Source organism: Nerophis ophidion, linkage group LG23, assembly GCF_033978795.1.
Source record: "Nerophis ophidion isolate RoL-2023_Sa linkage group LG23, RoL_Noph_v1.0, whole genome shotgun sequence".
Taxonomy (NCBI): domain Eukaryota; kingdom Metazoa; phylum Chordata; class Actinopteri; order Syngnathiformes; family Syngnathidae; genus Nerophis; species Nerophis ophidion.
Genome location: NC_084633.1, coordinates 8,015,986 through 8,040,989, shown reverse-complemented (window position 1 = coordinate 8,040,989; position 25,004 = coordinate 8,015,986). Strand labels below are relative to the sequence as shown.

Genomic DNA, 25,004 nt, shown 5'->3' with positions numbered 1-25,004 from the left:
CAGGTGCGACTTATACTCCGGAGCGACTTATATTCCGAACAATACGATAACTAATTTCACAATAATTAGAAAAGCTTTCCCATGAATTGATTAACGAGGACCCCGACTTAAACAAGTTATTCGGGTGTTACCATTTAGTGGTCAATTGTGCAAAATATGTACAATATAAATGAAAAATAATCAGCTGTTCCTGCTAGCTTGTAAGAACTTTATTAAGATCACATTGTTTAAACTACATGAATTGTTTCTGATTTATTTAGATACTGTTAGGAATAAACATGACTTGTTGTTGGGGACGACGTGGCGCGTTGGGAGAGTGGCCGTGCCAGCAACCTGAGGGTTCCTGGTTCAATCCCCACCTACTACCAACCTCGTCACGTCCGTTGTGTCCTTGAGCAAGACACCTCACCCTTGCTCCTGATGGGTTGTGGTTAGGGCCTTGCATGGCAGCTCCCACCATCAGTGTGTGAATGTGTGTGTAAATGTGGAAATACCGTATTTCCTTGAATTGCCGCAAGGCATATAGTATGCGCCTCCCTTGAATTAGCGCATGCTTAGTATTACCGCCGGGTCAAACTCGTGAAGTTATGAGTGACACTTCCCCTGTCATCATTTTCCAAATAGAAGAGGCTGATTTCAATACCGGTAATTTGAAATCGCATAAATGGAAGAAGATTAAGAGCTATTCAGTAGGATTTAAGGTCCAAGCTTACATCACGCTCAAATTTTTACTGCATGCCTTTGGTAAGTGCCAGAGTGAGAAAAGGGTTTTAAAATAATTAGCGCATATTTACTTTTACCGCATGCCTTTGATAAGCGCAGGAGTGAGAAGAGGTTTTAAGTTAATTAGCGCCCCGACGGCAATTCAAGGAAATACGGTAGTGTCAAAGCGCTTTGAGTACCTTGAAGGTAGAAAAGCGCTATACATGTATAACCCATTTATCATTTGTTATTAACTCCCATTAGCCAACTCTCCCTGTCCCTCCTTTGCTGTCTAAGGCAGTGACGCCCTCTGCCCAAATTGCAAAAGGAAAAAGCACCAAAAGATGGGTTATGAATGTTGCCTAACATCAATAATAAAGATGATTCATTTTTCATTTAGCTTGCTAAAACTTTATATAAAATGAAGTTTGCTTTTAAAAATGACATTTATATTATTGTGTGTGGTTCAATAGGCCTACATACAGTATAGATTAGACAGAAATAAAAATAAATCTTAATTTCTGGCAAAGTACTTGTTGGGTGTGCAACATGTTTCATTAAAAACATCACGGGCAGGTGTGTCCAAAGGTGAAATCAATCATCCAATTGTGCGTGTGATGGAGAGTGTGGGAGGAGCCTGCAGAAATAAAAGGCTGCTCATCCACCCTACTCAACAAAGGACATCAGAATATTTGCCTGCTGAACTTTTTTTGCCCTAAATCTTCTCTTTGTTTGCTCCATTTTCTTCCAAGATGAGTTTGATGAAGTGTTGTGTGTTCCCCCTGGTGCTGCTGTGCATGTGGCAGCTGCAAGAAGGGGCACACGCCTGCAAATGTGCTCCTGTGCATCCACAGACGGCGTTTTGCCAGTCGGACGTCGGTGAGTTGAAATTTGGAATGGTGTCTCTTGGTTCTTTCCTCTTGCACATAATTTTTGTGCACACTGTGCATATAGTAAAATATTGGTTTGCCTCCTGCTCAGGGCTGGAATCTGGGTCAAGTGAATGAAACAAAATTACCAATGTATAGTAGTATTTGCACCACAAAAATTCAGTGTTCAAAAACAAGGGAAAAAAAGTACTACTAGGGATATTTTAATTAAGCAAAATTATCTGCCAATAGAACAAGAAATTTCAACTTGTCATGACCTTCCAAAACAAGTAAAATTAGCTAACCTCAATGAAAACAAAAATACCTTTTTTTTAAAAAGTATTCTCACTAAGTACACTATTCTTGATAGAAAAGAGACCTTTTTGCTCAATATGTTGAAAAATATTCTTAAATTAAGTAAATGCTCTTGCCATTATCTTGACATAATATGCGCTTGGCATCATTTTTTTTTTCATGCTTGAAGTAAGAAATTATTACTTTGAAAAAGTAGTTTTATACTTGAGTGTTGATGACAGAGCTTTGAAACAATTGATATTCTAGTTTCAAGCATGTTTTACTCAATATAGGTCATCAAATCTCAGCAACAAGCTCTTATATCTTACTGAGATCATTTAGGACCAAAACCCTTAAAACTAAAAAAACTAACATTAAAATCTGCTTAGTGATAAGAATGATCTTATCAGACAGAAAATAAACAAATATCACCCTTGATATATTTAATCTAATATTTCAGTTTTTGCAGTGTGAATAATCCTTAAGTGTTGGAAGCAACCATGTTGACAAGAATGAACTGTTCTAAACTGGAAAAAGTGTTGCTAATATTTGCATCACTTTTTTTTTTTTTTTCATCAATTTTCTTAATGCCAAAAAGTAGTAACCGCACATGCAGTTGTTAATGACCGTAATGAAACCGGTTTTCTTTTAGAGCCAAAATGGCTACCAAAGTCATTTAAACACTACTACAGGGGTGTCAAACTCATTTCAGATTAGGGGCCACATGGAGAAAAATCTACTCCCAAATGGGCCCGACTGGTAAAATCACGGCACGATAACTTAAAAATAAAGACAACTTCAAATTGTCTTTATTTAAAAATAGAACAAGCACATTCTGAAATTGTACAAATCATGTTTTTTGGGGGGGGTTAATAGCATATATACTTTATTTGTCAATTATATTTTCTGAAAAATTTGTGATGATCACCAGTTAACTCATTAGTGTTAAATTTTAATCTATCAAGATCAAAAAATAATATCCACCTGTTTTCTACCACTTATCCCTTTCGGGGTTGCGGGGGATGCTCGAGCCTATCTCAGCTCCATTTGGGCAGAAGGTGGTGTACACCCTGGACAAGTATCAAATTGTAATTACAGGATGTTATTTATGTAGCTTGATTGTTTTCCTCGACTGATGTACTAAAATGTGGTTTATTTTGTACTTTTTGTAGCATCTACAAAGATACAAAAGATTGCTATTGCGACATCCAGTGGACACATTTAGAACAGCAGTTTCCTTCATTCAAAAATCTCCAGGTTATGTTTTATACTTAGTAAACTCATCCCATGGGCCGCATAAAACCTGTTTGCAGGCTGTACGTTTGACACCCCTGCACTACTACTTTTATTCTACACTATCAGTCAAAAGGCATATAAAACAGTTTGCTTCTGTGAAAGTGAAGACTTGAATTATTTTATAGCAATAGATAAAAAGGTGAATGATATGGGGGTCAGCAACCCGTGGCTCTTTAGTGCCTTCCTAGTGGCTACCTGGTGCATTTTTTTTTTTTTAAATTGAACATGTTTTTGAGGACGAACATACACAAACCTTCCTAATGGTTAGAAGCCCACTGTTTAATGTTTGTGTATGCTTCACTGATGAATCTGGTGAAAAATTGGCTTATTGAAAAATTGGCTGTTGAAGACAACTTGATGTTGTCTTCAGACATGTGATTTGGCCTTTTTACAAATGATTTCATGTACCAAGGTAGTCAGGCATAGTGTTATTTAAATGAAATTCAAGACAAATATGTATTTAACACTTTAGATGTAGTTTTTGATTATTTTTTTGTCTCATGCAAAAATTATGTTAAGAAAAATAACCCAGACATTTTTTGGCAGTGATTCCAGCCATCTCTGCTTTGAGTCACCTGCATGATGAAGGCTGGCAGATTTTAGTAGATTTTTACTCTTGTTTTCAAAAATGCTAACTGGCTTCTTTGTCTTTCTAGTCATCAAGGCAAAGGTGGTTGCGAGTATGGCTGTTGGTGAATTTGATATCAACTATGATATTGAACAGACCAAGGTTATTATCTAAAGCACTAATTCAGTTTATGTATGCACATTTTTTATTTTTATTTTTTTCCCCAGATCCTGAAGGGTCCTATTAGGTACTATGATACCATCTCCACTGCCGCATCCTCTGCAGCATGTGGTCTAACTCTCACCAAAGGTGTAGAATATTTCATCACAGGTAAGACTCATTTTCCAATGCTATTAAAGTATTGTGTAACTTTTGCCTTGATTTTTTTTAAGTTCAGTTTTGTTACCTCCCCAATAGCAGACAAACTGAAACCTGACGGCTCGCTGTACGTTTCATCCTGTAACTACGTTGTACCCTGGAAAAACAGCCACGATGTCCTGGTAGAGCGTTATAGGATGGGCTGTGATTGCAAGGTAAGCAAACTTAATTGATAGTGGATTACATTTTAATTCACTCCCAATTCTTGTTCTCCAGATCACTCGCTGCATCGCTGTCCCGTGCAGAGCCAGCGGCCCAAATGAGTGCCTGTGGACGGACCTGCTGACGGGGAATTTGGGCAACGATGAGCAATGTGCTTGCATCAAGAAAAGCAAAGGTTCTTGTGCCTGGTACCAGGAGGGTGCATCCAAAGAATGACATGAACATCAATGACCCTAAAAAGTCCACCATGCAGGAAGTGTCAAAATTCCAAATAAATGTCTAAAGCAATTCTGTGTTGAGGTGGTATTATTCTTTAAATTACAATCTCGAGTAGAGCGCTACAAAATATTTCAGAATTTCTCGAGCCAGTAGGGTTTTTTTTTTTTTTGTATTGCTGTATTTTGTCTACAATTGAGTTGATGCTGTTGCACAGTACATTCCGACACTTGGAAACTGAAGTTAGGCTGTTGTCAGATGTTTAACTGTTGTATTTACAGGCACTAAAATCATCTGTTTTGGCAAAATGTTGTCATAAATCAATCCACTTTATTTATACAGCACATTTAAACAATGTTTCCAAAGTGCTGCACAGCCATGTTAAAAACAATATTAAATATGCTCCACCAGTGACTGAATTAAAACAAAAAATAAATATAAAACCAATATTAAAACTATATAAAAACATGATTTAAAAAGTACTTTAAAGGGTAAAATCAATAAAAACAGTAAAATAGAAATCAAAGTGTATAAACACAGGACCACACAATTCACATGTAAAAAGTGGGTCTTAAGATGAGACTTAAAACCCTCCACTGTGGAGTGATCTGTACAATGCATCTAGAGTGCTTCACTTTTTCCACATGTTATAGCCTTATTCCTAAATGTTTTTTGTCAAAATTCTAATAGATTTTATTTGTAACAAAACACTTTGAGCAAACCTCAAAGTGCTAGTGTATTAAAAACTAGAAAGGCCTAATGGCAAGAACTAAGATGCATAGATCTAAAAATTAAGCTGCTTTTTTTTAATTTTATTTTTTTAAACTAACCAGTCTGTGGTGCACTCAGGTGGTCAGGGTGTGAACGTTCCACAGACTAGGAACGGCAGAGCAGAAAGCCCGGTCTCCCATTGTAGCTTTGTCATCAGAGGTTGGAGCTTAGAATTCATTTCAGTACAGGTATATCCACAAAGCCAGGATTAACGCATTTAAACTCTTCGAAATATCAAATACCTCCATGTCCACGTATCAATCCAGTGCTAACTGTAAGAAACTGAGGTAAAAACTATTACGGGTTGTTTTGTCGTTTTTGACAGACATGGAGTAAGGGTGTCAAATAACGGTGTTCGAAGCAGAAGATATAAAACAGCGGGTTTTAAGTTTAATTTGGGTCGAGGAAGAGGAGCTGCAGCCATGTTTTACTTTGTACATTTTGCTAGTCCGAACATGATTGCTATTGTGACCTCCAGTGGACACATTTAGAACAGCAGTTTCATAAAAAGAAAAATGCAACTAATTTTAATGCTTAGAAAACTCATCACGGGGGCCAGAGCCCCCGAACAGGTTCTGAACCGTTAGTTCACACATTCCTGTAGGGCAGTTGTGTCAATGTAGTCACAGGCCTGCGGGCCAGGGGAATTATCTATAGACCCCGGGATGATATTTGATAAGTATTAGAAACGGCCCGCAGGCCACAGCCGCCTGCTGATGTTTTGCACGCACCAACACTCCATCAGTATTGGCACTAGGAATTTTCAAAATGGGGCCCCACGGTAAATTTTTGGGGTCCCACTTTTTTGTAAACGTTTTGAAAACAAATGATAAACGTATGCATTATCCTGTTATATCTCACATCCTATATTGTGTTTTGGAAAATGGGTGTCATAAACGTTAATTAAAAATTATACAAAAAAACACTTTGTATACATATATAAGTGTATTCAGTTATAAACATTCATTCACTTTCTTCTTTCCTTCATTGATCCAAACTTTATCGCTGCTGGTATTTTTTCTCTATATATTTATTGTAATATTTTCAGGATGTGTTTGTTCTATTTTTGGCCACAGTAAGACAAAGAAAACAATCTGAAGTTGTCTTTATTTTTTTTTAATTTCAATGCCACGTCTGCACAGATTTTCCTCCATGCGGCCCCTGAGTTAAAATGAGTTTGACACCCTTATTGTAGATTATTAGAAACAGTAGAACATGTTTTTATGGAATGTACTAAGTATAGCATAGAAATACTGACAATGACGGTACTGGGACCTGTGGATGGCAGGCCGGAGAGCCTGATAAATCTTGCGGACACTGAAAATGGAAGTTTATGAGTAATACTGGGAGTTTATGAGTAATACTGGACAAAAGAAGAGCAGCGCGGTGGGTAGTGCATCTGGCTCACAATACGAAGGTCCTGGGTTCAATCCTGCGCTCGAGATCTTTCTGTGTGGAGTTTACATGTCCTCCCCGTGACTGTGTGGGTTCCCTCCGGGTACCCCGGCTTCTTCACACCTCCAAAGACATGCACCCTGGGATAGGTTGATTGGCAACACTAAATTGGCCCTAGTGTGTGAATGTTGTCTGTCTATCTGTGTTGGCCCTTTGATGAGGTGGCAACTTGTCCAGGGTGTACTGCGCCTTCTGCCCGAATACAGCTGAGACAGACTCCAGCACCCCCCGCGACCCCTAATGGGACCAGCGGTAGAAAATGGATAGATAGATGGACTCAAGGAGAGACTGTAATGTAACTATGAAATGAAACTGAAGATGGCAGTGAAGGAACACATTTGTTTTCTTTGATGTTTGATGTTTCCCTCTTACACACATATAAGAGGGATGTGTGCTATGGTTATGAGTTGTTTTTTTCCCTTGGCCTCAGTCTGGACCCCCTCTCCAGGGGCCCAGGCTTAGACTGATTTTTTTTATTTTATTTTATTATTATTTTAATTTTTTTTCCTCCCATTACCCCCACTTGTTTACCTGTATCTCACCTTTTTTGTAAGGGGCGCCAGAAGTTGGCAGACACGTCAGCGATCCTGTTCTGTCTACTTGTTATGTGTTTCTGATCCTGAATGGGATTGTGCTGAAAATTTAAATTTCCCCTCAGGGATTAATAAAGTATGTCTGATTCTGATTCTCTGATTCTGATATGGATGCCAGCTGCTATAAACCTATAAAGAAGAAGAAGAATGTGCTTGGACTACTGCCTCCTTACATTTGTATTTTAAGAACAAGTATTTCATATTTTTTTTAGAACTTTATTTCAAACACATTTTGAAACTACATTAATTGTCTCTGTGATTTAGTTAGATACAGTTGAAAAGAACTATGACTTGTTATTAACTCACATTAGCCAACTCTCCCTATTCCTTCTCTGCCCTAAGTTGCAAAAGGAAAAGGCACAAAAAATAGGTTAAAAATGTTGCCTAATATCAATCATAAAGGTGATTAATTTTAAATTTGGCTAATAAAACCATTTTTTAAATTAATTTTGCTTTTTTAAATGACATTTATTTTAGTGTGTGTGGTTGAATAGGCCTGCGTACAGTTCAGGTAAGACAAAGGCAGTATAGCTCGGTTGGTAGAGTGGCCGTGCCAGCAACTTGAGGATTGCAGGTTCGATTCCCACTTCCGCCATCCTAGTCACTGCCGTTGTGTCCTTGGGCAAGACACTTTACCCACCTGCTCCCAGTGCCACCCACACTGGTTTAAATGTAACTTAGATATTGGGTTTCACTATGCAAAGCGCTTTGAGTCACTAGAGAAAAGCGCTATATAAGTATAATTCACTTCACTTCACAAAGAAAAAACAATCTTAATTCCTGGCAAAGTGGTTGATGCACAGGTTAAGTTTATTAAAAACATCACAGGCAGGTGTGTGCAAAGGTGAAATCAATCATCCAATTGTCTGAGTGATGGAGAGTGTGGGAGGAGTCTGCAGCAATAAAAGGCTGATCATCCACTCTCCTCAAGAAAGGACACTAGAATATTTACCTGCTGAACTTCTTTCTCCCCCAAATCTTCTCTTTGTTAGCTACGTTTTCTTCCATGATGAGTTGGATGAAGTGTTGTGTGTTCCCCCTGGTGCTGCTGTGCATGTGGCAGCTGCAAGAAGGAGCACACGCCTGCAGTTGTCTTTTGACGCATCCACAGACTTTATTTTGCCAATCAGATGTCGGTAAGTGAAATCCTGCAAGTTTTATATAGTGTACCAATAGTCTAGTGACAGCCATATATGTTACACTTGAGTGCTAAGTGTAGAACTTGTCACTTCTGATTGATATTATTGGTGTAAAGTAAAATCAACTTAATTCTAGTTTCATAGGTCAACTTTCTTATTTTGTCTTCTAGTCATCAGGGCAAAGGTGGTTGCAAAAAAAGCTGGCGATGGTAAATTTAACAACGTCAAGTATGACATCAAACACATCACGGTGATTATAAAGCATTCATACAATTCAATGTTTATGCATGCATTATTTTATTTTGGTTATTTGGTTTTCCAGACTATCAAGGGCCCCAAAATCCCGTTTTATACCCTCTACACTGCATCCAACTCTGCAGCATGTGGTGTGACTCTGACTGAAGGTGTAGAATATTTGATCAAAGGTGAGCTTTGTATCCCTTTTCTGCTGGCTGTAATTTGACAATAGTCACACACTTAATTTATCGTAAAATGTAACAACTTGCTTTCCCAAAGTGGTCTACTTGTACATGTGATGAGTTTATCTAGCCAGGGTGTCCGACAATTTTTTTTTGTCTTTTCCCATTTCAGGCCAAATGATTGAAGGGTCTCTGCACGTTTCATCCTGTAACTACCCTGTACCCTGGAAAAGCAGCCACAAGATCCTGGTGGAACGTTATCTGATGGGCTGTGATTGCAAAGTAAGCAAATTTTAATGGTCAAATATGTCACATTGAATGAATGTAATCCTGATCTGCTTTATCCTCCAGATCACTCGATGTGACTCTGTCCCGTGTGGGATCAGCGGCCCAACTGAGTGCTTGTGGACGGACCAGCTGACGGACAACTCGGTCAAAGTGGAGCAGGACAAGCAATGTGCTTGCATCAAGAGAAGTGATGGTTCTTGTGCTTGGTACCAGGAGGCCGCCTCACCCAAAAAGTATTAATGTACATTAAATACCTTGAACTGTAAATTAAAAATGTATTTGCAGTTGCATTCTTTCAATTACAATCATGAGTTTAGCACTTTCTGACGCCCAAGCACTTTGGTAGAAAATTCTGTTTAAACAAGAATAAAAAACAAAACTGAAATGCTACTCTTGTTTTATTGCTGACTTTGGTTAATCACATGTCTTCTAAAATTGAGTTGCACCATTTTTGACTATTTGTACTTTACAGCTCTTGCAGTAGGAACTGAAAAAATAGGCTAATCAAAACTTGACACAATTTAAGGCATCAAAACTATACTGGCATGCTAATTCAAATAGTTTTAGAGAGCCTCTAAAATGGTAACCTCTGACCTTGCATCATAAATCTTGACCTCCAAACATGAGGACAAATTCTCATAATATAAAATCTTAGGCTGGTTTTTTGAGAGTTTTCCACTGCCCATGAGGGGGTCATGTGGTTTGACTCTGGCAGACAAATTTGGTTCTATTGAGCTTAAATCTTTCCTGATGTTTGGGCCAATAAATGTAAACGGATTGTTGCTGCAGTTGAGTACAAGAAAATATTCTGGGTTTGCCGCTAGAAACTTTTTGCAGCACATTTAAAACTCTCACTTTCAGCTCCAGACTGTGGGTGGGCCCCCATCAGTATGTCTACAACTACTGGAAGCAATTTCATATTTTGTAATGACGTGCTAGCATCTGCAACCCAAATCATGTTATCGCACAGAATTCGAAATAAAATTTAAATAAAAAATGTGAGAACTGAGTCAGAACCTGTGAAAAAAAAATCCGTACAAGTTGACATGTTTGCTACAAACTTTGCAGTCCCTTCTTGGAGTAGATACACCTGTGTTGTACCTGATGGCACTTAATAGGCAAGAAAAGTTTATGCATTTGCAAAATTTGTACACAAGGCAACTCCAAGGGCTTTAAAGAAAGTTGCAAAATGAAAAACATAGTTAAAATTAAAATCAAAGTGTGAATAAAATACTTTCAGTTGTCCTATGCAATAATTATATTGTAAACATGGTGTAGGTCTGCTTCACACTCACAGTAGTGAACACAAGCTGTAGACACTCCTGCTCTCATAAAGCAGAGGAAAAAATAGATGAGTCGCTAGTATTCACTTTTGTGTCCTCTTCTACTGATGTTTTATTGCTCCAACTGTGCTTGAGAAATTGTTGAAAGGAATTAAATACTTCAAGAGTGTCACATTTCTAGCAACTTTTAAAAAGTGGGAAATTACAGGGTTATGCAAGGTTTTTGGAAAAAGTATATTATGGGAAATAATTGCCAAAATATTCAGGAGCAAAAAATACATAAATGTAGGTCACCTGGACACTATGGATCTTTTAAATAGTTTGTGTAAAAATTCAAGCATGTTCCCGGTGTAAACAAATGGCCAAACAATGTATGTGTTTAGGACAAATATGGTCTTGTGTAAATGGCCACTAAAAATATTCCAAGTCAGATTGTCGACAAAAGACTAATTAGTATGAATTAGGTCAGGACGGAGGATGTAAAAAATGTGACATAACATAATGTTCTTCCACAGACAGGTTGGGGAGGGTTTTCATCTGTTGTGACAGTGTTTTAATGACTTAGCTGGCAGGAACCTCTCAGTGTGATCACATTCTAGTCACCCATGTAGAAGTTACGAACGGCCCCTTAAATGTTTTTTTTTTTTTTTTTAAACCACACATGACAACCTTTATGTCATTCTTGTAATAGTTTATGTACAGTTATAGTAAATTCTGCCAATGCATAAATAACTGCACAACCACATGGTCAGGAAAATAATCTGTTACGGTTTTCCTGTTAACTAGTAAAAACTTTATTTTATTCATATGTTTTTTGTAAATTTGTCTTTGGGATTTAGTGAATTACTGTTAACAAGAAATTTGATTTTTTTTTAACTCACATGAGCCAACTCTCCCTGTCCCTTCTCTGCTGTATTAGGCAGTGAAGCCCTTCTGCCCTCATTTGCTTAAGTAAAACGCACCAAAAAAGGTGGTTATACATTTTAAACACTTCTCATAAAGGCAATGTGTTTTTCATTTAGTTAGCAAAATCTTTATTTAAATTCAGTTTGATTTATAAAATGACATTTACATTAGTGTATGTGGTTTATAAGGCTTATACATAGAAATAAAAAATTCTGTATTTTCCTTAATTTCTGGCAAAGTGGTTACTGGGGGTATGAACATGTTAATTTCATTAAAAACATCACAGGCAGGTGTGTGCAAAGGTTAAATCAATCATCCAATTGTGTGAGTGATGGAGAGTGTGGGAGGAGTCTGCAGCAATAAAAGGCTGATCATCCACCCTCCTCAAGAAAGGACACCAGAATAGTTGCCTTCTGAACTTCTTTTTCCCCAAATCTTCTCTTTGTTAGCGCCATTTTCTTCCAAGATGAGTTGGATGAAGTGTTGTGTGTTCCCCCTGGTGCTGCTGTGCATGTGGCAGCTGCAAGAAGGAGCACACGCCTGCAGTTGTCTTCTGACACATCCACAGACGCAGTTTTGCCAATCAGGTGTCGGTAAGTGAAATCCTGCAGGTTTTTTAGTGTACAAATAGTCTAGTAACAGCCATATATGTTACACTTGAGCGCAAAGTGTAGAACTTGCCACTTCTGATTGATATTATAATTGATGTAAGAAAAAAATAAAAACTTCAATTTAGAGATTAACTGGCTTATTTTGTCTTTCTAGTCATCAGGGCAAAGGTGGTTGCAAAAAAAGCTGGCGATGGTAAATTTAACGTCAAGTATGACATCAAACACATCACGGTGATTATAAAGCATTCATACAATTCAATGTTTATGCATGCATTATTTTATTTTGGTTATTTGGTTTTCCAGACTATCAAGGGCCCCAAAATCCCGTTTTATACCCTCTACACTGCATCCAACTCTGCAGCATGTGGTGTGACTCTGACTGAAGGTGTAGAATATTTGATCAAAGGTAAACATCCTGTCTGTTGCTGGTAAAATGTTATACTGCCTGCTTTCCCAAAGTTGTCTTCAAAGTGGTTGACTTGTACATGGGATGAGTTTATCTAGCCAGGGTGTCTGACTAATTTTTTTTATTGTCTTTTCCCGTTTCAGGCCAAATGAGGTCTGACGGGTCTCTGCACGTTTCATCCTGTAACTACCCTGTACCCTGGAAAAGCAGCCACAAGATCCTGGTGGAACGTTATCTGATGGGCTGTGATTGCAAAGTAAGCAAATTTAATGGTCAAATATGTCACATTGAATGAATGTAATCCTGATCTGCTTTATCCTCCAGATCATTCCATGTGACTCTGTCCCGTGTGGGATCAGCGGCCCAACTGAGTGCTTGTGGACGGACCAGCTGACGGACAACTCTGTCAAAGTGGAGCAGGACAAACAATGTGCTTGCATCAAGAGAAGTGATGGTTCTTGTGCTTGGTACCAGGAGGCCGCCTCACCCAAAAAGTATTAATGGACATTAAAGACCCTAAACTGTAAATTACAAGTGTATTTGCATTTGCTTTCTTTAAATTACAATCTTTAGTGTAGCGCTTTCTGACGCCCAAGCCCTTTGGTACAAATTTCTGATTAAACAAAACTGAAATGCTGCTTTTTTTTTCTTGCTGACTTTGGTTTACCACATGTCTTCTAACATTGAGTTAAAACATTTTTGACTCTCTGTACCTTACAGGTCTTGCAATGGGAACTGAAAAAATAGGCTAATTGAAACTTGACACAATTTAAGGCATCAAAACTATACTGGCATGCTAATAATTCAAATAGTTTTAGAGAACCTCTAAAATGCTAACCTCTGACCTTGCATCATAAATCTTGACCTCCAAACATGAGGACAAATTCTCATAATATAAAATCTTAGGCTGGTTTTTTGAGTTTTCCACTGCCCATGTCATGTGGTTTGACTGGCAGACAAATTTGGTTCTATTGAGCTCAAATCTTTCCTGATGTTTGGGCCAATAAATGTAAATGGATTGTTGCTGCAGTTGAGTACAAGAAAATATTCTGGGTTTGCTGCTAGAAACTTTTTGCAGCACATTTAAAACTCTCACTTTCAGCTCCAGACTGTGGGTGGGCCCCCATCAGTATGTCTACAACTACTGGAAGCAATTTTATATTTTGTAATGACGTGCTAGCATCTGCAACCCAAATCATGTTATCGTGCAGAATTTGAAATAAAATAAAAATAAAAAATGTGAGAAAAACTGTCAGAACCTGTGAAAAAAATATTCTGTACATTTCCTGTAGAAGTTGACACGTTTGCTACAAAGTTTGCTCTCCCTTCTTGGAGCAGATACACCTGTGTTGTACCTGATGGAGCAATAGGCAAACATTTATGCATGTTGCACAATTTGTACACAAGGCAAATCGAAGTGCTTTACAGAAAGTTGCAAAATTAAAAATGTATATCAGCTCAAATTAAAATCAAAGTGCGAATAAAATACTTTCAGTTGTCCTGTGCAAAAATGGTATTTATATTGTAAACATGGTGTAGGTCTGCTTCACACTCACAGTAGTGAACACAAGCTGTAGACACTCCTGCTCTCATAAAGCAGAGGAAAAAAGGAGTCGCTAGTATTCACTTTTCTGTCCTCTTCTACTGTTTTATTGCTCCACCTGTGCTAAAGAAATTGTTGAAAGGAATTAAATACTGAAAGAGTGTCACATTTCCAGCAACTTTAAAAAAGTGAGAAAACACAGGGTTATGCAAGGTTTTTAGAAAATGTATATTATGGGAAATAATGGTCATAATATTCAGGAGCAAAAAATACATAAATGTAGGTCACCTGGACACTATGGATCTTTTAAATAGTTTGTGTAAAAATTCAAGCATGTTCCCGGTGTAAACAAATGGCCAAACAATGTATGTGTTTAGGACAAATATGGTCTTGTGTAAATGGCCACTAAAAATATTCCAAGTCAGATTGTCAACAAAAGACTAATTAGTATGAATTAGGTCAGGACGGAGGATGTAAAAAATGTGACATAACATAAAGTTCTTCCACAGAAAGGTTGGGGAGGGTTTTCATCTGTTGTGACAGTGTTTTAATGACTTAGCTGGCAGGAACCTCTCAGTATGATCACATTCTAGTCACCCATGTAGAAGTTACAAACTGCCCCTTTAATGTTTTTTTTAAACCACACATGACAACCTTTATGTCATTCTTGTAATAGTTTATGTACAGTTATAGTAAATTCTGCCAATGCATAAATAACTGCACAACCACATGACCAGGAAAATAATCTGATACGGTTTTCCTGTTAACTAGTAAAAACTTTATTTTATTCATATGTTTTTTGTAAATTTGTCTTTGGGATTTAGTGAATTACTGTTAACAAGAAATTCGATTTTTTTTAAACTCACATGAGCCAACTCTCCCTGTCCCTTCTCTGCTGTATTCGGCAGTGAAGCCCTTCTGCCCTCATTTGCTTAAGTAAAAAGCACCAAAAAAGGTGGTTATACATTTTAAACACTTCTCAAGAAGGCAATTTGTTTTTCATTTAGTTTGAAAAACATTTATTTAAACTCAGTTTGCTTTTTAAAATGACATTTACATTAGTGTATGTGGTTTATAAGGCTTATACATAGAAATAAAAAATTCTGTATTTTTCTTAATTTCTGGCAAAGTGGTTACTGGGGGCATGAACATGTTAATTTCATTAAAAACATCACAGACAGGTGTGTGCAAAGGTGAAATCAATCATCCAATTGTGTGAGTGTTGGAGAGTGTGGGAGGAGTCTGCAGCAATAAAAGGCTGATCATCCACCCTCCTCAAGAAAGGACACCAGAATATTTGCCTTCTGAACTTTTTTCCCCCAAATCTTCTCTTTGTTAACTCCATTTTCTTCCATGATGAGTTGGATGAAGTGTTGTGTGTTCCCCCTGGTGCTGCTGTGCATGTGGCAGCTGCAAGAAGGAGCACACGCCTGCAGTTGTCTTCTGACGCATCCACAGACGCAGTTTTGCCAATCAGGTGTCGGTAAGTGAAATCCTGCAAGTTTTTAATAGTGTACCAATGATCTTACTAAACAGCCATATATGTTACACTTGAGTGCAAAGTGTAGAACTTGCCACTTCTGATTGATATTATAATTGATGTAGAAAAAAAAAATCAGCTTAATTCTAGTCTCAGAGACTAACTGGCTTATTTTGTCTTTCTAGTCATCAGGGCAAAGGTGGTTGCAAAAAAAGCTGGCGATGGTAAATTTAACAACGTCAAGTATGACATCAAACACATCACGGTGATTATAAAGTATTCATACAATTCAATATTTACGCATGCATTTTATTTTGGTTATTTGGTTTTCCAGACTATCAAGGGCCCCAAAATCCCGTTTTATACCCTCTACACTGCATCCAACCCTGCAGCATGTGGTGTGACTCTGACTGAAGGTGTGGAATATTTGATCAAAGGTAAGCTTTGTATCCCTTTTCTGCTGGCTGTAATTTGAAAATTGTCACACTTAATTTATCGTAAAATGTAACAACTAACTTTCCCAAAGTGGTCTACTTTTACATGTGATGAGTTTATCTAGCCAGGGTGTCTGACAATTTTTTTTTTTTTTTTGGTCTCTTTTCCCATTTCAGGCCAAATGATTGACGGTTCTCTGCACGTTTCATCCTGTAACTACCCTGTACCCTGGAAAAGCAGCCACAAGATCCTGGTGGAACGTTATCTGATGGGCTGTGATTGCAAAGTAAGCAAATATAATAGTCAAATATGTCACATTGAATGAATGTAATCCTGATCTGCTTTATCCTCCAGATCACTGGATGTGACTCTGTCCCGTGTGGGATCAGCGGCCCAACTGAGTGCTTGTGGACGGACCAGCTGACGGACAACTCGGTCAAAGTGGAGCAGGACAAACAATGTGCTTGCATCAAGAGAAGTGATGGTTCTTGTGCTTGGTACCAGGAGGCCGCCTCACCCAAAAAGTATTAATTGACATTGAAGACCTTGAACTGAAAATCACAAACTTATTAGCAGTTGCATTCTTTAAATTGCAATAATGAGTTTGGTGTGTTTTGACTCCCAAACACTTAGGTACTAATTTCTGTTTAAAGAATAAAAAAGAAAACTGAAATGCTTCACTTTTTTTATTGCTGACCTTTGTTAATCATGTCTTCTAAAATTGAGTTGAAACATTTTTGATTCTAATTTACAGCTCTTGCAATGGAAATTGAAAATCGAGGCTTTTTTTTTTATTTTTTTTAAACTTTACCAATAATATAAGGAATTAAAACTATACTATCATGCTGATGGTTCAAATGGTAGTTTTAGGGAGCCCATAAAATGCTAACCTCTGCACTTGCATCATAGTTCTTGACCTACAAATGTGATGTAAAAATTCCCCAAAATGTAATGTAAGATGGTTTTGTGAGATCCATTTTCCCTGCCCATGAGGGGTCATGTGATTTGAGTTTGGCAGGTAACTTTGGTTCTAAGCTCACTACATCTCTTAATTTGAGATGCAACACAAATGTAGTACACCATTCGATAAAGGTTGCAGTTGAGCACAAGAGACAAATATTCTAGGTTCGCTGCTAGAAATCTTTCTGCAGCACATTTAGAACGCCCACTTCAGCTCCAGAATGTGGGTGGGACCTCATCAGCATGTCAACTACTGGAAGTCATTTCATATTTTTTAACGTGCTAGAATCTACAACCCAAATCATGTTATTGTGGAGAATTTGAAATAAAATAGTTTTTTAAAAAAATGTGAGTAGAAAAACTGAGTCAGAACCTGTGAAAAAAATATTCTGTACATTTCCTGTACAAGTTTTGACATGTTTGCTGCAAACTTTGCAGTCCCTACTTGGAGCAGATACACCTGAGTTGTACCTGATGGCGCTAAATAGGCAAAAGGTTATGCATGTTGCAAAATTTGTACACAAGGCAATTCCAAGTGCTTTACAGAAAGTTGCAAAATGAAAATATATATACTTCATATAAAAATGAAAGCGTGTGGATGAAATACTTTCAGTTGTCCTGTGCAATAATGGTATTTATATTTTGTAAACAGTGTAGGTCTGTTTCACACTCACAGTAGTGAACACAAGCTGTAGACACTCCTGCTCTCATAAAGCAGAGGAAAAAAAGATGAACTGCTAGTATTCACCTTTGTGTCCTCTTCTACTGATGTTTTATTGCTCCAACTGTGCTTGAGAAATTGTTGAAAGGAATTAAATACTTCAAGAGTGTCACATTTCTAGCAACTTTTAAAAAGTGGGAAATTACAGGGTTATGCAAGGTTTTTGGAAAAAGTATATTATGGGAAATAATTGCCAAAATATTCAGGAGCAAAAAATACATAAATGTAGGTCACCTGGACACTATGGATCTTTTAAATAGTTTGTGTAAAAATTCAAGCATGTTCCCGGTGTAAACAAATGGCCAAACAATGTATGTGTTTAGGACAAATATGGTCTTGTGTAAATGGCCACTAAAAATATTCCAAGTCAGATTGTCAACAAAAGACTAATTAGTATGAATTAGGTCAGGACGGAGGATGTAAAAAATGTGACATAACATAATGTTCTTCCACAGAAAGGTTGGGGAGGGTTTTCATCTGTTGTGACAGTGTTTTAATGACTTAGCTGGCAGGAACCTCTCAGTATGATCACATTCTAGTCACCCATGTAGAAGTTACAAACTGCCCCTTTAATGTTTTTTTTAAACCACACATGACAACCTTTATGTCATTCTTGTAATAGTTTATGTACAGTTATAGTAAATTCTGCCAATGCATAAATAACTGCACAACCACATGGTCAGGAAAATAATCTGTTACGGTTTTCCTGTTAACTAGTAAAAACTTTATTTTATTCATATGTTTTTTGTAAATTTGTCTTTGGGATTTAGTGAATTACTGTTAACAAGAAATTTGATTTTTTTTTAACTCACATGAGCCAACTCTCCCTGTCCCTTCTCTGCTGTATTAGGCAGTGAAGCCCTTCTGCCCTCATTTGCTTAAGTAAAAAGCACCAAAAAAGGTGGTTATACATTTTTAACACTTCTCATAAAGGCAATGTGTTTTTCATTTAGTTAGCAAAATCTTTATTTAAATTCAGTTTGATTTTTAAAATGACATTTAAATTAGTGTATGTGGTTTATAAGGCTTATACATAGAAATACAAAATTCTGTATTTTTCTTAATTTCTGGCAAAGTGGTTACTGGGGGCATGAACATGTTCATTTCATTAACAACATCACAGGCAGGTGTGTGCAAAGGTGAAATCAATCATCCAATTGTGTGAGTGATGGAGAGTGTGGGAGGAGTCTTGCAGCAATAAAAGGCTGATCATCCACTCTCCTCAAGAAAGGACACCAGAATATTTGCCTTCTGAACTTATTTTTCCCCAAATCTTCTTTGTTTGCTCCATTTTCTTCCAAGATGAGTTGGATGAAGTGTTGTGTGTTCCCCCTGGTGCTGCTGTGCATGTGGCAGCTGCAAGAAGGAGCACACGCCTGCAGTTGTCTTCTGACGCATCCACAGACGCAGTTTTGCCAATCAGATGTCGGTAAGTGAAATCCTGCAAGTTTTTTTAGTGTACCAATAGTCTAGTAACAGCCATATATGTTACACTTAAGCGCAAAGTGTAGAACTTGCCACTTCTGATTGATATTATAATTGATGAAAAAAATGTTTTTTTTAAAAACTTCAATTTAGAGATTAACTGGCTTATTTTGTCTTTCTAGTCATCAGGGCAAAGGTGGTTGCAAAAAAAGCTGGCGATGATAAATTAAACAACGTCAAGTATGACATCAAACACATCACGGTGATTATAAAGCATTCATACAATTCAATGTTTATGCATGCATTATTTTATTTGGGTTATTTGGTTTTCCAGACTATCAAGGGCCCCAAAATCCCGTTTTATACCCTCTACACTGCATCCAACTCTGCAGCATGTGGTGTGACTCTGACTGAAGGTGTAGAATATTTGATCAAAGGTAAGCTTTGTATCCCTTTTCTGCTGGCTGTAATTTGAAAATAGTCACACTTAATTTATCGTAAAATGTAACAACTTGCTTTCCCAAAGTTGTCTACAAAGTGGTCGACTTGTACATGGGATGAATTATCTAGCCAGGGTGTGAGGCTTTAGTTTGTCACGTTTCCCGTTTCAGGCCAAATGAGGTCTGACGGGTATCTGCACGTTTCATCCTGTAACTACCCTGTACCCTGGAAAAGCAGCCACAAGATCCTGGTGGAACGTTATCTGATGGGCTGTAATTGCAAAGTAAGCAAATATAATAGTCAAATATGTCATTGAATGAATGTAATCCTGATCTGCTTTATCCTCCAGATCATTCGATGTGACTCTGTCCCGTGTGGGATCAGCGGCCCAACTGAGTGCTTGTGGACGGACCAGCTGACGGACAACTCGGTCAAAGTGGAGCAGGACAAACAATGTGCTTGCATCAAGAGAAGTGATGGTTCTTGTGCTTGGTACCAGGAGGCCGCTTCCCCCAAAAAGTATTAATTGACATTGAAGACCTTGAACTGAAAATCACAAATTTATTTGCAGTTGCATTCTTGAAATTGCAATCATGAGTTTGGCGCTTTTTGACTCCCAAACACTTAGGTACTAATTTCTGTTTAAGGAATAAAAAACAAAACTGAAATTCTTCACTTTTTTTATTGCTGACTTTGGTTAATCATGTCTTCTAAAATTGAGTTGAAACATTTTTGATTCTAATTTACAGCTCTTGCAATGGAAATTGAAAATCGAGGCTTTTTTTTTTATTTTTTTTAAACTTTACCAATAATATAAGGAATTAAAACTATACTATCATGCTGATGGTTCAAATGGTAGTTTTAGGGAGCCCATAAAATGCTAACCTCTGCACTTGCATCATAGTTCTTGACCTACAAATGTGATGTAAAAATTCCCCAAAATGTAATGTAAGATGGTTTTGTGAGATCCATTTTCCCTGCCCATGAGGGGTCATGTGATTTGAGTTTGGCAGGTAACTTTGGTTCTAAGCTCACTACATCTCTTAATTTGAGATGCAACACAAATGTAGTACACCATTGGATAAAGGTTGCAGTTGAGCACAAGAGACAAATATTCTAGGTTCGCTGCTAGAAATCTTTCTGCAGCACATTTAGAACGCCCACTTCAGCTCCAGAATGTGGGTGGGACCTCATCAGCATGTCAACTACTGGAAGTCATTTCATATTTTTTAACGTGCTAGAATCTACAACCCAAATCATGTTATTGTGGAGAATTTGAAATAAAATAGTTTTAAAAAAAAATGTGAGTAGAAAAACTGAGTCAGAACCTGTGAAAAAAATATTCTGTACATTTCCTGTACAAGTTTTGACATGTTTGCTGCAAACTTTGCAGTCCCTACTTGGAGCAGATACACCTGAGTTGTACCTGATGGCGCTAAATAGGCAAAAGGTTATGCATGTTGCAAAATTTGTACACAAGGCAATTCCAAGTGCTTTACAGAAAGTTGCAAAATGAAAATATATATACTTCATATAAAAATGAAAGCGTGTGGATGAAATACTTTCAGTTGTCCTGTGCAATAATGGTATTTATATTTTGTAAACAGTGTAGGTCTGTTTCACACTCACAGTAGTGAACACAAGCTGTAGACACTCCTGCTCTCATAAAGCAGAGGAAAAAAAGATGAACTGCTAGTATTCACCTTTGTGTCCTCTTCTACTGATGTTTTATTGCTCCAACTGTGCTTGAGAAATTGTTGAAAGGAATTAAATACTTCAAGAGTGTCACATTTCTAGCAACTTTTAAAAAGTGGGAAATTACAGGGTTATGCAAGGTTTTTGGAAAAAGTATATTATGGGAAATAATTGCCAAAATATTCAGGAGCAAAAAATACATAAATGTAGGTCACCTGGACACTATGGATCATTTAAATAAATTGTCCGTGTAAAAATTCAAGCATGTTCTCGGTGTAAACAAATGGCCAAACATTTTATGTGTGTAGGACAAATATAGTCTTGTGTAAATGGCCACTAAAAATATTCCAAGTCAGATTGTCAACAAAAGACTAATTAGTATGAGTTAGGTCAGGTCGGAGGATGTAAAAAATGTGACATAACATAATGTTCTTCCACAGACAGGTTGGGGAGGGTTTTCATCTGTTGTGACAGTGTTTTAATGACTTAGCTGGCAGGAACCTCTCAGTGTGATCACATTCTAGTCACCCATGTAGAAGTTACAAACTGCCCCTTTAATGTTTTTTTTAAACCACACATGACAACCGTTATGTCATTCTTGTAATAGTTTATGTACAGTTATAGTAAATTCTGCCAATGCATAAATAACTGCACAACCACATGGTCAGGAAAATAATCTGTTACGGTTTTCCTGTTAACTAGTAAAAACTTTATTTTATTCATATGTTTTTGGTAAATTTGTCTTTGGGATTTAGTGAATTACTGTTAACAAGAAATTGGATTTTTTTTTTAACTCACATTAGCCAACTCTCCCTGTCCCTTCTCTGCTGTATTAGGCAGTGAAGCCCTTCTGCCCTCATTTGCTTAAGTAAAAAGCACCAAAAAAGGTGGTTATACATTTTAAACACTTCTCATGAAGGCAATGTGTTTTTCATTTAGTTAGAAAAACATTTATTTAAACTCAGTTTGCTTTTTAAAATAACATTTACATTAGTGTATGTGGTTTATAAGGCTTATACATAGAAATGAAAAATTATGTATTTTTCTTAATTTCTGGCAAAGTGGTTACTGGGGGCATGAACATGTTAATTTCATTAACAACATCACAGGCAGGTGTGTGCAAAGGTGAAATCAATCATCCAAATGTGTGAGTGATGGAGAGTGTGGGAGGAGTCTGCAGCAATACAAGGCTGATCATCCACCCTCCTCAAGAAAGGACACCAGAATATTTGCCTTCTGAACTTTTTTCCCCCAAATCTTCTCTTTGTTAACTCCATTTTCTTCCATGATGAGTTGGATGAAGTGTTGTGTGTTCCCCCTGGTGCTGCTGTGCATGTGGCAGCTGCAAGAAGGAGCACACGCCTGCAGTTGTCTTCTGACGCATCCACAGACGCAGTTTTGCCAATCAGATGTCGGTAAGTGAAATCCTGCAAGTTTTTTATAGTGTACCAATGATCTTACTAAACAGCCATATATGTTACACTTGAGTGCAAAGTGTAGAACTTGCCACTTCTGATTGATATTATAATTGATGTAGAAAAAAAAAATCAGCTTAATTCTAGTCTCAGAGACTAACTGGCTTATTTTGTCTTTCTAGTCATCAGGGCAAAGGTGGTTGCAAAAAAAGCTGGCGATGGTAAATTTAACAACGTCAAGTATGACATCAAACACATCACGGTGATTATAAAGCATTCATACAATTCAATATTTATGCGTGCATTTTATTTTGGTTATTTGGTTTTCCAGACTATCAAGGGCCCCAAAATCCCGTTTTATACCCTCTACACTGCATCCAACTCTGCAGCATGTGGTGTGACTCTGACTGAGGGTGTAGAATATTTGATCAAAGGTAAGCTTTGTATCCCTTTTCTGCTGGCTGTAATTTGAAAATTGTCACACTTAATTTTTCGTAAAATGTAACAACTAACTTTCCCAAAGTGGTCTACTTGTACATGTGATGAGTTTATCTAGCCAGGGTGTCAATTTTTTTTTTTTTTTGGTCTCTTTTCCCATTTCAGGCCAAATGATTGACGGGTCTCTGCACGTTTCATCCTGTAACTACCCTGTACCCTGGAAAAGCAGCCACAAGATCCTGGTGGAACGTTATCTGATGGGCTGTGATTGCAAAGTAAGCAAATATAATAGTCAAATATGTCACATTGAATGAATGTAATCCTGATCTGCTTTATCCTCCAGATCACTGGATGTGACTCTGTCCCGTGTGGGATCAGCGGCCCAACTGAGTGCTTGTGGACGGACCAGCTGACGGACAACTCGGTCAAAGTGGAGCAGGACAAACAATGTGCTTGCATCAAGAGAAGTGATGGTTCTTGTGCTTGGTACCAGGAGGCCGCCTCACCCAAAAAGTATTAATTGACATTGAAGACCTTGAACTGAAAATCACAAACTTATTAGCAGTTGCATTCTTTAAATTGCAATCATGAGTTTGGTGTGTTTTGACTCCCAAACACTTAGGTACTAATTTCTGTTTAAAGACTAAAAAAGAAAACTGAAATGCTTCACTTTTTTTATTGCTGACCTTTGTTAATCATGTCTTCTAAATTTGAGTTGAAACATTTTTGATTCTAATTTACAGCTCTTGCAATGGAAATTGAAAATCGAGGCTTTTTTTTTTTTTTTTTTAAACTTTACCAATAATATAAGGCATCAAAACTATACTATCATGCTGATGGTTCAAATGGTAGTTTTAGGGAGCCCATAAAATGCTAACCTCTGCACTTGCATCATAGTTCTTGACCTACAAATGTGATGTAAAAATTCCCCAAAATGTAATGTAAGATGGTTTTGTGAGATCCTTTTTCCCTGCCCATGAGGGGGTCATGTGATTTGAGTTTGGCAGATAACTTTGGTTCTAAGCTCACTACATCTCTTAATTTGAGATGCAACACAAATGTAGTACACCATTGGATAAAGGTTGCAGTTGAGCACAAGAGACAAATATTCTAGGTTCGCTGCTAGAAATCTTTCTGCAGCACATTTAGAACGCCCACTTCAGCTCCAGAATGTGGGTGGGACCTCATCAGCATGTCGACAACTACTGGAAGTCATTTCATATTTTTTAACGTGCTAGAATCTACAACCCAAATCATGTTATTGTGGAGAATTTGAAATAAAATAGTTTTTAAAAAAAATGTGAGGAGAAAAACTGAGTCAGAACCTGTGAAAAAAATATTCTGTACATTTCCTGTACAAGTTTTGACATGTTTGCTGCAAACTTTGCAGTCCCTACTTGGAGCAGATACACCTGAGTTGTACCTGATGGCGCTAAATAGGCAAAAGGTTATGCATGTTGCAAAATTTGTACACAAGGCAATTCCAAGTGCTTTACAGAAAGTTGCAAAATGAAAATATATATACTTCATATAAAAATGAAAGCGTATGGATGAAATACTTTCAGTTGTCCAATGCAATAATGGTATTTATATTTTGTAAACAGTGTAGGTCTGTTTCACACTCACAGTAGTGAACACAAGCTGTAGACACTCCTGCTCTCATAAATCAGAGAAAAAGATGAACTGCTAGTATTCACCTTTGTGTCCTCTTCTACTGATGTTTTATTGCTCCAACTGTGCTTGAGAAATTGTTGAAAGGAATTAAATACTTCAAGAGTGTCACATTTCTAGCAACTTTTAAAAAGTGGGAAATTACAGGGTTATGCAAGGTTTTTGGAAAAAGTATATTATGGGAAATAATTGCCAAAATATTCAGGAGCAAAACATACATAAATGTAGGTCACCTGGACACTATGGATCTTTTAAATAGTTTTTGTAAAAATTCAAGCATGTTCCCGGTGTAAACAAATGGCCAAACAATGTATGTGTTTAGGACAAATATGGTCTTGTGTAAATGGCCACTAAAAATATTCCAAGTCAGATTGTCGACAAAAGACTAATTAGTCTGAGTTAGGTCAGGACGGAGGATGTAAAA

At 37.4% G+C, this 25,004-nt stretch overlaps 5 protein-coding genes and 1 pseudogene across 5 annotated transcripts; all 6 read left to right on the top strand.

Moving 5' to 3' along the window:
• The first annotated feature begins 1,358 nt into the window (after nucleotides 1–1,358).
• On the top strand, nucleotides 1,359–4,557 carry LOC133541639 (metalloproteinase inhibitor 2-like; annotated as a pseudogene).
• Nucleotides 4,558–8,224: 3,667 nt separating this feature from the next.
• Nucleotides 8,225–9,535, top strand: LOC133541642 (metalloproteinase inhibitor 2-like). The gene is made up of 5 exons (XM_061885166.1): nucleotides 8,225–8,440; nucleotides 8,614–8,693; nucleotides 8,766–8,868; nucleotides 9,035–9,144; nucleotides 9,214–9,535. The coding sequence occupies exons 1-5, from the start codon at nucleotides 8,311–8,313 to the stop codon at nucleotides 9,388–9,390; spliced, it is 600 nt and encodes a 199-aa protein (XP_061741150.1). The 5' UTR covers nucleotides 8,225–8,310; the 3' UTR covers nucleotides 9,391–9,535.
• Nucleotides 9,536–11,714: 2,179 nt separating this feature from the next.
• LOC133541646 (metalloproteinase inhibitor 2-like) lies at nucleotides 11,715–12,884 on the top strand. The gene is made up of 5 exons (XM_061885170.1): nucleotides 11,715–11,932; nucleotides 12,105–12,181; nucleotides 12,254–12,356; nucleotides 12,500–12,612; nucleotides 12,681–12,884. Exons 1-5 carry the CDS (start codon nucleotides 11,806–11,808, stop codon nucleotides 12,855–12,857), a joined length of 597 nt encoding a protein of 198 aa, XP_061741154.1. The 5' UTR covers nucleotides 11,715–11,805; the 3' UTR covers nucleotides 12,858–12,884.
• A 2,282-nt stretch (nucleotides 12,885–15,166) lies between these two features.
• Nucleotides 15,167–16,487, top strand: LOC133541643 (metalloproteinase inhibitor 2-like). Its single transcript, XM_061885167.1, has 5 exons — nucleotides 15,167–15,382; nucleotides 15,565–15,644; nucleotides 15,714–15,816; nucleotides 15,991–16,100; nucleotides 16,169–16,487. The coding sequence occupies exons 1-5, from the start codon at nucleotides 15,253–15,255 to the stop codon at nucleotides 16,343–16,345; spliced, it is 600 nt and encodes a 199-aa protein (XP_061741151.1). The 5' UTR covers nucleotides 15,167–15,252; the 3' UTR covers nucleotides 16,346–16,487.
• A 2,221-nt stretch (nucleotides 16,488–18,708) lies between these two features.
• On the top strand, nucleotides 18,709–19,914 carry LOC133541645 (metalloproteinase inhibitor 2-like). Its single transcript, XM_061885169.1, has 5 exons — nucleotides 18,709–18,924; nucleotides 19,103–19,182; nucleotides 19,255–19,357; nucleotides 19,532–19,644; nucleotides 19,711–19,914. The coding sequence occupies exons 1-5, from the start codon at nucleotides 18,798–18,800 to the stop codon at nucleotides 19,885–19,887; spliced, it is 600 nt and encodes a 199-aa protein (XP_061741153.1). The 5' UTR covers nucleotides 18,709–18,797; the 3' UTR covers nucleotides 19,888–19,914.
• Nucleotides 19,915–22,253: 2,339 nt separating this feature from the next.
• Nucleotides 22,254–23,571, top strand: LOC133541644 (metalloproteinase inhibitor 2-like). The gene is made up of 5 exons (XM_061885168.1): nucleotides 22,254–22,471; nucleotides 22,654–22,733; nucleotides 22,803–22,905; nucleotides 23,075–23,184; nucleotides 23,253–23,571. The coding sequence occupies exons 1-5, from the start codon at nucleotides 22,342–22,344 to the stop codon at nucleotides 23,427–23,429; spliced, it is 600 nt and encodes a 199-aa protein (XP_061741152.1). The 5' UTR covers nucleotides 22,254–22,341; the 3' UTR covers nucleotides 23,430–23,571.
• The last annotated feature ends 1,433 nt before the right edge of the window (nucleotides 23,572–25,004 follow it).

Bases quoted from the DNA above. Each gene is read 5' to 3' on its own strand.
- LOC133541642 (XM_061885166.1), top strand. From the start codon at position 8,311: ATGATGAGTTGGATGAAGTGTTGTGTGTTCCCCCTGGTGCTGCTGTGC. The intron at 8,441-8,613 runs GTAAGTGAAATC...TTTGTCTTCTAG, and splicing joins ATTTTGCCAATCAGATGTCG to TCATCAGGGCAAAGGTGGTT. The intron at 8,869-9,034 runs GTGAGCTTTGTA...TTCCCATTTCAG, and splicing joins TGTAGAATATTTGATCAAAG to GCCAAATGATTGAAGGGTCT.
- LOC133541646 (XM_061885170.1), top strand. From the start codon at position 11,806: ATGAGTTGGATGAAGTGTTGTGTGTTCCCCCTGGTGCTGCTGTGCATG. The intron at 11,933-12,104 runs GTAAGTGAAATC...TTGTCTTTCTAG, and splicing joins GTTTTGCCAATCAGGTGTCG to TCATCAGGGCAAAGGTGGTT. The intron at 12,357-12,499 runs GTAAACATCCTG...TTCCCGTTTCAG, and splicing joins TGTAGAATATTTGATCAAAG to GCCAAATGAGGTCTGACGGG.
- LOC133541643 (XM_061885167.1), top strand. From the start codon at position 15,253: ATGATGAGTTGGATGAAGTGTTGTGTGTTCCCCCTGGTGCTGCTGTGC. The intron at 15,645-15,713 runs GTGATTATAAAG...TTGGTTTTCCAG, and splicing joins ATGACATCAAACACATCACG to ACTATCAAGGGCCCCAAAAT. The intron at 15,817-15,990 runs GTAAGCTTTGTA...TTCCCATTTCAG, and splicing joins TGTGGAATATTTGATCAAAG to GCCAAATGATTGACGGTTCT.
- LOC133541645 (XM_061885169.1), top strand. From the start codon at position 18,798: ATGAGTTGGATGAAGTGTTGTGTGTTCCCCCTGGTGCTGCTGTGCATG. The intron at 18,925-19,102 runs GTAAGTGAAATC...TTGTCTTTCTAG, and splicing joins GTTTTGCCAATCAGATGTCG to TCATCAGGGCAAAGGTGGTT. The intron at 19,645-19,710 runs GTAAGCAAATAT...TTTATCCTCCAG, and splicing joins TGATGGGCTGTAATTGCAAA to ATCATTCGATGTGACTCTGT.
- LOC133541644 (XM_061885168.1), top strand. From the start codon at position 22,342: ATGATGAGTTGGATGAAGTGTTGTGTGTTCCCCCTGGTGCTGCTGTGC. The intron at 22,734-22,802 runs GTGATTATAAAG...TTGGTTTTCCAG, and splicing joins ATGACATCAAACACATCACG to ACTATCAAGGGCCCCAAAAT. The intron at 22,906-23,074 runs GTAAGCTTTGTA...TTCCCATTTCAG, and splicing joins TGTAGAATATTTGATCAAAG to GCCAAATGATTGACGGGTCT.